At 47.3% G+C, this 12,933-nt stretch overlaps 1 protein-coding gene across 1 annotated transcript in view; it reads left to right on the top strand.

The window, feature by feature from the left end:
- The window catches only part of phactr2 (phosphatase and actin regulator 2), a 119,719-nt gene extending 110,188 nt beyond the window's left edge, over positions 1 to 9,531 (top strand). Inside the window, exons 9-13 of the mRNA XM_055639111.1 lie at positions 643 to 698; positions 2,728 to 2,789; positions 3,992 to 4,129; positions 5,813 to 5,889; positions 7,181 to 9,531. Coding sequence (XP_055495086.1) covers positions 643 to 698; positions 2,728 to 2,789; positions 3,992 to 4,129; positions 5,813 to 5,889; positions 7,181 to 7,196 — 349 coding nt within the window. The 3' untranslated portion in view covers positions 7,197 to 9,531. The remainder of the gene's footprint in view (positions 1 to 642; positions 699 to 2,727; positions 2,790 to 3,991; positions 4,130 to 5,812; positions 5,890 to 7,180) is intronic.
- Positions 9,532 to 12,933: the final 3,402 nt, after the last annotated feature.

Genomic DNA, 12,933 nt, shown 5'->3' on the forward strand with positions numbered 1-12,933 from the left:
GGTGGAGGTAGCAGGAACATACTACACACCGGGCGCTGTGCAGTTCCGACCCCGGGGAGAGTCCGTCCCACTGACTCCAGACCCCACTGATGAAAGGAGGTGGGAATGGATTGGCAGTAGCCTGTTTGTAATTTGACCTCCACCCCTCCCCTGCCCGATATTCCAATTCCAGGGTGGATGGCTCCCCAGAAGGCAGAAATCCCCGTTGTAACAAATGCAACAAAGCATTTCTACTGTAACACCAACAACCAAAAAAATCTGTTGAAGGCTGAATGTGCAGCACAATTTTCCCCCACTGTCCACGGAGAGAGAGGAGTGCTTGAATAAAGCAGCACGTGGATGCAGAATGTGATGCAGCCTGTTACGAGGCTGCAGATTTCTCCTCTCCCCCCTCCCTCCTCGTCTTCCGGAAGCGGCAGGCACACTGTATATAAAGCGAGGGCAGACTGTACCAGTGAGTCACTGCAAGCTGACAGGAGCATCTGCTGCAGGAGATTTACCCCAGAGCCACCACCACCAGCAGCAGCAGCATCAGCATCGTCTGTATCCCGCGGGACAGGATAAGCGGAGATCTCTCTTATCTCTATCTCTCTATCCATCTGAAAACATGGTGCACTATTCCATTGTTATTGTGTTCGGCAGGAGACTGAGCCAAAGACCCTCGCTGGAAGAGTTGGAACAGAGGAACATCTTAAGATGTAAGTACGATGGGTCGCGGTCTGCGTCCTGATGCTGATGTGTGCTCGCACCGAATGACTGTTGCTGTTGTCAGTCTGAAGCTGCAGATTTGGGATTCTGCAGAAGCCCAGCTCCGGGTGATTCCCACTGAAAAATCAGCTGCCTGCCTCCAGCCCACTGTGTTAGCTTGAACAGAAAAATGTTTATGATTCTGGGGATTAAAATGCTGCCTGATCTGCCTTGCCCGGTGTATTTGGCCAAAGGGACACGTCCCGTGGAATGTTGCAAAGATGCACCTTGGGCTTAATGTGTGACCGCTGGCGTTTGATTTGATAACAATGACCCCCCCCCCCCCCCCCCCCCCCCCCCCCCCCCCCCCTTTCTGCCCAATCTGCCGCAGAATGGCAGGCAGGGCGGTGGGGCTTGGAGTCCACCCCCGCTCCCAATCTGCCCCCTCTCTGCGTGGGAATCCCACCTCCCGGCGACGTCATCGAGGCTTCCCCGTGACGTCATGAGACAGCTGATACTGACATGTAACTGTTTCGGCGCCGGGGGTTTTCACTTCCGCTGACCATATTCCCGCCACCCCCAGCCTCCCGTGCTTTGGCGGGAGGAGACTTTGACACCCTTTGCACTGCACAAGGAGCTCTCCTTATAACCCGAAGATAGACACAAAATGCTGGAGTAACTCAACAGGTCAGGCAGCATGTCTGGAGAGAAGGATTGGGTGACGTTTTGGGTCGAGACCCTTCTTCAGACTGTGAGCCAGGGGAGAGATTACACAAAATGCTGGAGTAACTCAGAGGAATAGGCAGCATCTCTGGGGAGAAGGACACTGTTGCCGGGTGGGTTTCCTCAGGGCACTCCAGATTCATTCCACCTCCCAAAGATTTAGGTTAAAATTAGCCTTTGTAAATTGCCTTTAATGTTTAGGGTGTGGATAACATAGAACCTGGGTGAACAGGAGACTCGGTGGTCAGTGTGGACTCAGTATCTAAAACAAAAATCAACTTGATAGAGCTTATCTGGTGGAGTCCCTTTTTAAAAGCTGAGTAAATACCATTGTTTCTTATCAGCTGTATGGTAATTATATACCTGTAGACCTCAGAGTTACAGCCAATGGCTCTAGATTTCCCAGAATGTTTCTCAGGAACGAGGGGCTTCAGTTCCATGGAGACTCTCAATGTTATTCTCCTTGGAACTGAAAATATTGAGGATTTCATGCAGAGCAAGGTGTTTTCTTTCTGCTCTGAGTTATTAATGTGTCTAAAATGGAAAGGGATGCTCATTCATTTCAAAGAGAACGGAATCAGTAATTGAAAAGGGAGGATTTGTATAAATAAATAAATAGGAATTCAGGATTTCAAATCCCACTAGATCTCGGCTCCCTTGAGTGCTTGATGTTTCTTGCATTGTGGCAAACACCCTGATTCCCAGAGGATGTTTGAGGGAGGGACTGAGTTTCATTTTCCTAACCAGCATCACCAGCTACCTGGGCTCCAAGCTCTAGGATTCTCTCCCTACCCTTTCTGCTTCTCTAAGACTCGAACGCATGCAGCCCCTTTGGTTAAGATTGTGGTCAGCTCTCCTAATGTGGATCTATTTATCCAATGACACTCCTGTGGATTACCTTGGGATGTTTTGCCATGTTCAAGATGCTCTGCGAATGTCAAATGCCTATGTCCTGCAAGAAAATTGCTGTACGAGTCAGTGGGTGATAATTCGTTAGTTATTACATTGTAGCAGTGAAATGCAGTGGTTTTGTGTTACTCGTGTGTATGTGTGTGTGTGAGTGCATTTGGGGGAATTTGAGGGGTGGATGGGAGAGGAAACCCCATCTCCCGGCAGCTCTGATCCTGGCAATGGGGACGTCACTCACACTGGGTCTTGCGCCGTGATGTCAGTGCCCTGGCGTCCTCTCGCACGTCATTGCTGGGGATTCCCCCTCTGGGTAACCCGTGTTGGATGACTGCTGCAGTTTGTAGAGAGCTCTACCGCCCGGCAGCCCCCACACCATCTCACCTCGCTTTCTGCCTTTTGTGTAAACAGACCGCAATGAAGAGGAGGAGCACGAGGAGAGGCTGGAGATCAGGAGGAGGCTCACTCGCAAGGTAAGCCTGCAGCGAGATCTCTCTTCCCACCGTTAGAAATGCTCTTGTTCGACACCCAGCAACCTGTGATTGAGCATCCGGCTCAACTTTACTTAGCCCTCGGTCAGAGTGTGGGGCCCCCTCCCATCCTGGGCACAATATCCAGACCCTCAACCCGTCAGCATTGGGATGCTTGAATCGGGGCTGCTCGGGCTCAGGAGGTTAGGTCAACACACAGATCAACTCTGGTGTCCGATGATCTGCCTGCACCTCCTCCACTGTACATGGGCTCCATAATGCTGGCAGACATCAGGAATGCGCTGATGGCTTTCAGAGGAAGCTCTGTGTGTGTGTGTGTGTGAGAGAGAGAGAGAGAGAGAGAGAGAGAGAAGAGATCAGCCATGGTCGAATGGGAAAGAGGGAGAGAGAGAGAGAGCGAGCGAGCAGAACATCATTACTCATCAGCCCCGTTAACTGAGGAAATGTCAGGCAATTTATTTCATCCTGTGTGGAGAACGGCTCATAGTTTTCTAATCAAAAGCCGTCTCTACCGTAGAAACCAGGGTCCTTTATAAACTGGCTGGTCATATGACATAGCAGAATTAGGCCATTCAGCCCATCAATCTGCTACACCATTCGATCATGGCTGATATCTTTTTCCCTCTCAATCCCAATCTCCTGTCTTCTCCCTTTAACCTTCGATGCTGTCACTAAACGCCGGCTGGTTCACTCTCACACCCTGCTGAGAATGCATTGCAAACTACCTAGAAACTACAGAGGACAAATCTCTCTGCTCTCTACCCTACTCTGTCAAAGGAGAGATCTGGCACACGGCTCATTTGCCCTGTTTTTTCAACCCGCAGTGTTATGCAGTACGGAAACAGGCCCTTCAGCTCAACTAGTCCATGCTGACCAAGTTGCCTTCCAGAAATGGTCCTGTTTGCCAGATATCCCTCTTACACCTTTTCTATCCATTTTAAATACCCACTCACTAGATATTCTGGTGAAAACTTGCAAAGAATTGCAGCATGTGTGGTTGCTCGCTCTACAATCCTTGACTGATGGCAATTCAGCCCATTGTGTTAGTTGGAGGACACAAGCCAGCATCATAGCTGCTGTTGGCTCTGTCAGCAGGTTTCCTGGGTGGCCAGTGAACCGCACAATACAATGATTTACCGCAGGTCACTGGCTAACGGTGAGACTTTCTTCCTGTGCCCTCACAGCTCAGCCTTCGGCCGACTGTGGCAGAACTGCAAGCCCGCCGCATCCTGCGCTTTAATGAGTACGTGGAGGTGACGGAGGCCCAGGACTACGACCGGAGAGCTGACAAGCCCTGGACACGGCTCACACCTGCCGACAAGGTGAGGAGGAGTAACGGCTGGAACAATGCTGCCTCAATTGTGCACTTTCCCCAGGCCCGGTTCATACAATGGAATTGATCAAGCATGAATGGCAGCACCCGGTCATAACCCTGCTCTTCAAATCAAGGTTGCCCTCTGCCTCTCTGGCTCGCAGTCTGTCATATTCTGTACAAGTCTCTTTCTTCTGTTAAATCCACACTTGTAATCCCCACGCAACCCCATATCTCTCTCTATATATATTCATCTCACTCCCTATCTCTCCTTATCTCTCTATCACACACTGTTTCAGTCTATCTCTTTCACTAGTTACAAAAGTGTTCTTTTTATTAAGATCAATCACTCGTATGAGTCTTTCCACTGCACCCCATCTATCCTGTCGGTGTGCCTGTCTCTATTCTTTCTCTGCCTCTTTCTCTATTTCATTGCTGCCATCTCTTTTTCTCTTTCTCTCCCTGATTGTCTCTCTTCCTCCCTTTTTCTGTCTCTCTCTATGTCTGTCCTTTCCTAACTCTTGCTCTGCCTTGCTCTGCCTTGCTCTCTCTTACTATCACTCTGTCTCAATATTTCTCCTTCTCAAACACTCCCTCTGTTATTCCACCTGTGCACACTTGACGCCACACTGTCTTTCCATCTAACTCTTCTTTGACCTCTCATTGTCTCATTCTGAATGTCTCTCTGACCCCCTTGTCTCTCTCTCCCTGCCTATCTCTGCCCCTCTCCCTCACTCCCTTCCAGAGAGGTGAGCAGTTGATTTGAAGCAGCGTACCACGTAATCAATCCCTTGGTGTACCAGTCTCCATGGTGACATGTTGCAAAGAACTTGCTGCTTGTAAATGGTCCAAGGTGCAGGGAAGAAGTTATTTTTACATTCTGTTTTTTTCTTATCTCAGCACCTGTACCTTCTTACTGTGAAATAAGCAGCTACAGAGTGTTGATGATGAGTAGGCTGTGCTGCCAGGCATATTGTGAAATAATTAAATCCCCTTAATATAGGGCATGAAATGTAACAGGAACATCCTGAGGTGCTTCACAGGACATTATCCACCAAAAATATCACTAGTTTAGTGTCAGTGCGGACAATTCTACCCAGTCTCCTGGAGCCAAAGTGTGACTCTTAATCAGATCACTGAAGTAGGAGAACATAGTCAACATCAAATTGCAGTGTGATTGTGGGAGGTTGCTGTGCATATAAGCGGCTATCAAATTTACCACTTTTGATGTGTGACTGCACCTCAAATAAGATAATTGGTTGTGAATCGCTTTGGGATGCTTTGTGCATCATAACGCAATTAATCTTCCCCAGCGCTTCACAGTGATAAGGGTAGCAAAACCTTCTGTAACAGTGCTGAAGGGAGCAGTTAATCATCGATCCTTCAGCACCAGTGACACTGCACAGTAGTGATCTGCCTGTCTTTGATGGGCAGGGACTTTGGGGAACTCCCTGCACCAGGGTCAATGTGGTGTTCGGAGTTCACTGCGTGAAAATTATCATGACCTTGTTAATGTGACATGGGGTGGACTCTGGCAATGTGGGGTGGGGTGGGGCAGGTCCACAGCCGCGGAGAGTGCCAGGTCTGCCGTAACTGTTGGCGATGCCGGGGATCAGTGCCGTGTCTGGTGCAGACAATGTCCTGCTGTCTTCAGTCATGTGACGCTGCTCTCTTTTCCTCTCTCATTACAAAGGCTGCAATACGGAAAGAACTAAATGAGTTCAAAAGCAGAGAGATGGAAGTCCATGAAGAAAGCCGACATTTAACAAGGTGAGGATATGATCCACCTATGTCCGTGCAACCCCTACCTCATCCCTTTGAATGTGCGTGTCTGTAGGTGTGTCTGTCTCTTTCTTTGTTTGTCTCTCTTACCTCCCTTTCCCCTTTCGCTAACCTCTTTCTCCCTTTCCCTCTTTCTATGTCCAATCCTCCTCCCACCTCTCTCTCTTACCCTCTTTCATTTCTCCGCCCCCCGCCCACAGCCTATCTGCTTCTTGCCCTCTGCTGGCTGCTCTGCCCCTGACACCTCAAGTGTTTCTCAGAAGCCCTGAGCCATTGTAGTTGATGCTGCATGATGAATCAGGCCTCCCACATCCCCCTCCCCTCCTGCGCAGGAGCTGATTTCACACTGCCACGCCAGCATTCACCACCCCCACAGCTTTGAAGCCTGAGTCAGCCGCCGGCACTTGAAGCTTCCCACAGCTCACACTCAACACGTCACCTGTCGAACAATAGGCTTTGAACTCAGCTGAGAGCAGCACACTCAACACTGGCCGTGAATACGAGGGGGCATCAGCTTCCGCAGGCAAACAGGAAGCATCCCACACTCCTCCAGCGAACATTTACGGTGTGTGATCATATTGATTCCTGCTTCCCCATTCAACCCCGCCACCACTCTGCTCACTGAGCTTCCAGTAGCTTACCCTGGTCTTTCTGCCCTGCCGGCAAAGCTGGAACTGTAGATCCCAACAAACCAGCATCCTTGAGACATGGATGGTGCCATGTCCAGGAGATTTTCCTGACTGTTGGATGTTGCTCCCATCAATATCCAAACACAGTTTTATTTCACTTTTCCTGCATGGTTCACAGTCATAGAATAAGGAGATGGGGAAATGTACAGGCACTGGGGAACCCAGCGGTAAACATACCCACATTCCTGACCCCAAATCTCAACACTGGCCGCACACCCTAATTGTATGCCGACCCCTGGTTGACATCCCAGACCTATGTGTGCGCTGGCTGCTAGACCATCAGTTTCCAAACAACCAGATTATCAGAGTGTTCCTTATTTATTCGCGAGAGGTTAGATCCACAAAAGAGTGGCAGTGATCACCACCGCTAGTTGCCTAAGCCGTAAGATTCAGAGTTCCCGCTGCAAAACACTGCCCATTGAGAAAGGCTTGTTTCTGTGCTGTCCTCTTCTACGTTGTGACACAGTTTTAAACCTTTCCCCTTATCTTTGTCTCTTTCTCGCCTTGTGCGGCTCTGTTTACTGTCGCCATTATTGGTGCGATGCATGTCCCTCGCCGCTAACGACTTTCAACACCTTCCTCCTCCCCAGGTTCCATCGGCCATAAAGCAACCCAGCCTTGAGGTCTGCAAGACGCTCGAATTGCCGAGTATTGAATTGCCGAGTTGGTTGAATCGTGACTGAGGCAACGCTGGACTTGACATATGTTCTGTGCACCTTACTGCGTCAGTGGCTGAGGCTCGACAGAGAGCTGACCATGTGCTACAACAAAACAAACAAAAAAAAAAGAAAAGTTTTAATATCTTAAGTATTTTTTAAAAGATTCTTTCTCATTGGAAGCAGGCTGGCTTCTTTTGTTGTGGCTGAAGAGGAAAGTTGAAATGATATTGATCTAAAGGCAGTGCAGAGGGAGTGATCTCTGAGAATTAGGGGCACTGGTGGATCCAGAGAGGAAACTGCGCTAACCTCCTGCTGCCTCCGTGACAGTGGTCGGGTGATCTATAATCAGATGTTGTGCGTTTGTGTCATGTTCTGCCATGTGGAAGATCATAGCCGGGGGTTGTTTCTCCCGCTATTTACTAACCGGTTTCCATCTTCTTCCCTTTCTAAGGAAACTATATCAAGGTGGGAAAGGGAACTAATGTTTCTCAGTGTGACTACATCAAGTGACTATTGCTATCTGCTCAGGGCAGAAAGTGGTGTAGGCTATGGCTCAAGTCAGTGAACAGCTCAAAATGTGCATAAAGTTCGTACTGAACAAAAAAACAAGTCTTTAGCCTGACCTTGTATCTTATTACATATCTCTCTTTTCCCTCAGCCCCTACTTATTATTGTTAAATCGTTATGTTGGTGATATTTTATATGCAGGAGTTTAATCATGCTCACTGCATCCTGAAGCTCGGATGGAATATATTGCTGTTTATAAAGAGCCTTGGAGCAGGGTTTTCGATGCAGAAAGTGGGTGCAGAATTGGTGCAGGGGAGGCTTTGGCAGAGGGACAGGAGCAGTAGTAAGATGGGTCTGTGCCTCTCAGTAAACAGGTGGATGCGAGAGTTGGTGAAACAGGTGGTGGGCAGCTTGGACTCGCTGCCACACGCTGAACAGTGTGCCGCCACTGACCCTGTCCTTGTGGGACAGCCTATAGTCAGAGAGTGGCCTCTCACACGCGCCCTCAGCCCCACAAACCTTATCTCACGTCCCGCTGAGCCCTGGGGCTGATTTCAATGGGCGAGGGCTGCCTGGGTAAAACCAACCATACAAGGGAGTAACCCTTCACTGGTGCAGGGGTCGCGCCCATTCAAGGGTTCGCCCACCCCGTGATATCCTTGGTTCAAACGTCACGGACCAAACTGGCATAAGTTACCCAGTCTGGGGAGGAAGCTCATGGAGCTGCAATTGGATCTCATGGTGGAGTAGAGGAACAGTTTCTATACCCCTCTACCCCAGCACCCAAGCAACTGATTCAACCTCCTCTCCTGTTCAGCAGAAAGTTCATTGTTTGAAGTGATGTGAGAATGGTTCTGCACTGCTGCATTCTCTTTCTCACCAGGAAGGAGAGAGAGTCAGGACTAGTTTTGTGAAAAGGACCAAATGGATCACAGACCCTCTAGTCCATTGAGGGCAAGATAAGGGGGACAGAGGGAGCGACAGACGTGGGCTGTGGTTGTCCAATAATCAAAGTGTCTGTGTTGCATTAATAGAAATTGGTTATGGGGTCAAAAGGCAGAGAGAATGCTTTCAGGTGCAAAGAGCCCAGAGAAAGTTTATTTAAACAGTTCTAACATTGCGTGAGATGTTGCAAAGGGCCTGGGTTTTCCGTGGTTACCTGCAGTTGGAACTAGAGCTTGTTCTTGTGAATAGAGAGTGGGGCAAAGAACTGAAGGCCTTTGTACAAGTACCAATTTATTGTGAATTTAACTTCTTTCTGTTAACTGTGACCGAGTTGAAAAGAAACAAATGTCGGTCGGTATACAGTGATGTGTAATCCAGCATACTGACAGATGCTGGTACTGGGGATGTGTAACCCAATGCAGTACCAGATATTGGTACTCAATGATATGTAACCCAGTGTATTACCAGATATCAGTACATGATGATGTGTTGCCAGATGTTGGTACATGGTGATGTGTGACCCAGATGTTGGTCCACAGTGTGCCCAGTGTATTGTGAGGCCCTTACAGTTGCCTACATGGATTGGCACTGGCCTTCCGCTGCACTTGGCCATTGCCAGTAAAAACTCCTAACTGCATCGTTCCTCCCCACTCACAAAACAGAATGGAGGCAAGAGAGACTCTGTCCTTGTTTTATTGATTGTCCTCCTTGTCTGTGTGGGTGGGCATTTGGGGCCATGGGGGAGAGGGAGAGAGTCAGAGTTTGCCTGGCACATGCGATGGAACAAAGTTTTCATCCTAATAACAACATGGTCCAGACGGTAAAGAGAATTAATGAGAGAGAGAAAACAAGGTTCATTCAACATGCTTTCATGGCATGGTTAGAATTTTTTAAACCTGCAGGAATAATCTTCACAATTGACAACATACTTGTAGAGTCTGGAACCAGTTCTGATTAAGATACACAGATTCCTACCTCTGCCCCATTGCACCTGACCACAAGCTAAACACTCTCTCTCTCTCTCTCTCTTAACTGGACAGTCCCTTGGGCTTGGCAATGGGCAGTTGCTGAAGACAAATAATGGTCTCAGCTCTCCCTGTGAAGGCAGCAACCTATGCTAGCATCTGCTAAACATCTAACTGTTCTTTAAAGCCTCCTATCTTGTGAATGGGAGAGTCTTTACAGAAGTATAACAAATGAATGTAAATTTTCTTTATATATTGTATTGGTTGTAAATAACTGGAAAAATATATGCTGTCTGGAATCCAAATATAATTTTACATCTCGCTCATATTCTTTTTTTTTTGTAAAGTGTTGCAATAATATTTATTTTCCAAAACAAAATCAATATATTTCTGTTTTAAATTCCAGTGCGTCCCCCTTCTGGTTGTACAGCCAGACCTGGTTATTTGTTCGTGTTTTTTAACAGTTCCTACAATGTTTTCAATCTTCTTTAAAGGTATTCAATGTGACAATATTATGTTATAAGCTAACTTGTTTTATACAATGAGCACATTACTGAAGTGCCTTAGAACATGGCTTGTCTGATATAATCTTTCCTGTCAAGATTTTGTTAATAAAATATTATCATGTGCTCATTTGCATTTTGGCTCATTAATTCACAGTTTTTTTGCGACAACAGAGTGGGCAGGGTAAAAGAAAGTTCAGTGGATGTCAGACCATGATTAGTAAGGCTGTCAGGGGTTATGGGGAGAAGGCAGGAGAACGGGGTTAGGAGGGCGAGATAAATCAGCCATAATTGAATGGCAAAGTAGACTATTACATGACCAAGGTTGAGATGTGCTGGGAAAAACATGAATTAATGGAAGAAGATATAGAGCAAAGGTTGTCATTTATCTAGAGACAGGAGAGACCTGCGGATAGATGTCGGGGGGAGGGGGGGGGGGGATCTAGAGTGAAAAACAAAGTGCTGGTGGTACTCAGCAGGTCAGGCAGCATCCGGGGGGAAATGGACAGGCAACATTTCAGGTTGGGACCCTTCTTCAGACTAATCTTTCACATGATCAAGTATGGAAGGACTATTGGAATGAATACCCAATGGCCATTCTGGTAGAGCAACATGATAATGATTGGTAGAAACAAAGAACTGCAGATGCTGGTTTATACCAATGTTAGACACAAAGTGCTGGAGTAACGGGCCAGGCAGCATTTCAGGAGAAAAAGGATGGGTAACATTTTGGGTTGGGACCCTTCTCAGATTAGATTTGCTGAAAGGACCAATCCAGGCCAGAACTCCTTGAAGCCATGGGTCATTTCACATAATAATGCCCCTTGAACCATGCAGCTTCTACAAAGGATGGCACTCCAGCATCAGATTCATTACATTCACAAAGATCAGATCCGGAGGCACATTGTTTTCATCATAAGACACCATTGGACCAGACCAGCTCAAACTTACCTACACTGTGGTCACCAAGACTGGTCATAAATGCATCAGAACTGATGCAAATGGGTTCACCAAGAACATAAGAACTAGGAGCAGGAGGAGGCAGTTCGCCTCTTGATCTTCTTCTGCCATTTATCACGATCAAGACTGATCTGCCTCAGTTTCACTTTTCTCCACCATCCCTCATTTCCCTTAATATCCTGAAATCTATCAATCTTAACTTAAGTGGCCAAAGAATTAAATCCTACAAACACGCCTGATTCTGAATCTGAGTTTTGTTTTATTTACGGAAAAGATTTTGTTTGTGTGGTATCCAGTCAGAGAAAAACTATGCACGAATACCATCAAGCTGCCCACAGAGCACAGATAAAGGATAATGGGTACAACATTCAGTGCAAGATCTAACATTGGAGTCTGATTAAAGATAGATTAAATGGCTCCAATTAGGTAGATGGGAGGTCAGGACTGCACTCTAGCTGATGAAGGGACTGTTCAGTTGCCTGATAACAGCTGGGAAGAAATTGTTCCTGAATCTGGAGGTATGCATCTTCAAACATCTGTACCTCTTGGGAATGACCAGTGTGAGACTGGTCCATGATTATGCTGGCGGCCTTGCCAAGGCAGCATGAAGTGTAGATGCAGTCAATGGAAGGAAGGCTAGTTTGTGTGATGCTCAGCAATGTCTTGCGGTCTTGGATGGAGCTGCTCCCAAACCAGGCTGTGATGCATCTCAATAAAATGCTTTCTATGGTGCTTCTGTAGAAGTTGGTGAGCCTTCTAAGGCAGTAGAAGTGTTGGTGTGCTTTCTTAGCCATAGCTTCGATGTGACTGGTCGAGGACAAATTGCTGAAAATATTTATTCCTAAGAACTTGAAGCTTTTGACCATCTCTATTTCTCTACGTTGGCGTCATCAATGTATACCAGGGTGTGTGTGTACTGCTTCGCTTCTTGAAGTCAATCATAATCTCCTTTGATTTGCTGACATGAGGGTGAGGTTGGTGTCTTGGCACCAAGTTACAAGGTTCTCAATCTACTTTCTCTATCCTGTCTCTTCATTATTCGATATCTGGCCCACTGCGGTGATGTTGTTTGCAAACTTGCAGATTGGGTTGGATTGGTAGTTGGCTGCACAGCTGTGAGTGTATAAGGAGTATATGGGGGCTGAGAACACATCCTTGTGGGGAATCAGAGTCAGTATTGAGAATTGTCATAGAGGATGACTTGTCACATATCCACACTGATTGTGGTCTGTTGGTCAGGAAGTCGAGGAGTCAGTTGTAGGGTGTGATGACTCCATCAGTTTGGAGATGAGCTTTGTACGGATGATGGTATTGAAAGCAGATCTGTAGCCTATGAATAGGAGTCTGACGTCAGTGCCCTTCTTATCCAGGTATTCCAGGGATGGGTGGAGGACCAGAGTGATGGCATCAGCCATGGACCTGTTGTAGCGATAGGCAAACTACAGTGGATCAAAGCTGCTTGGTAGGCTGGAGTTAATGTGTGCCATAACCAACCTCTCTAAGCACTTCAAGATGGTGGATGTCAAGATATCTGATCATTTTGATCCCTGCATCTACCCTGTTGATCCTACGAGTATTTTGTAGGTCTCATTGTGGTAGCCTTTCATCTAGTAGAGCAGTGGTAGAGTCGCTGCCTTACAGCACTTGCACGCCAGTGACCCGGGTTCGATCCCAATTACAGATGCTGTCTGTACGGATTTGTACGTTCTCCCCGTGACCGCATGGGCTTTCTCCAAAATCTTCGGTTTCCTCCCACACTCCAAAGATGTACAGGTTTGTAGGTTACTTGGTTTGTGTTTGTATA

This window comes from Leucoraja erinacea, chromosome 8, assembly GCF_028641065.1.
Source record: "Leucoraja erinacea ecotype New England chromosome 8, Leri_hhj_1, whole genome shotgun sequence".
Lineage (NCBI taxonomy): Eukaryota > Metazoa > Chordata > Chondrichthyes > Rajiformes > Rajidae > Leucoraja > Leucoraja erinaceus.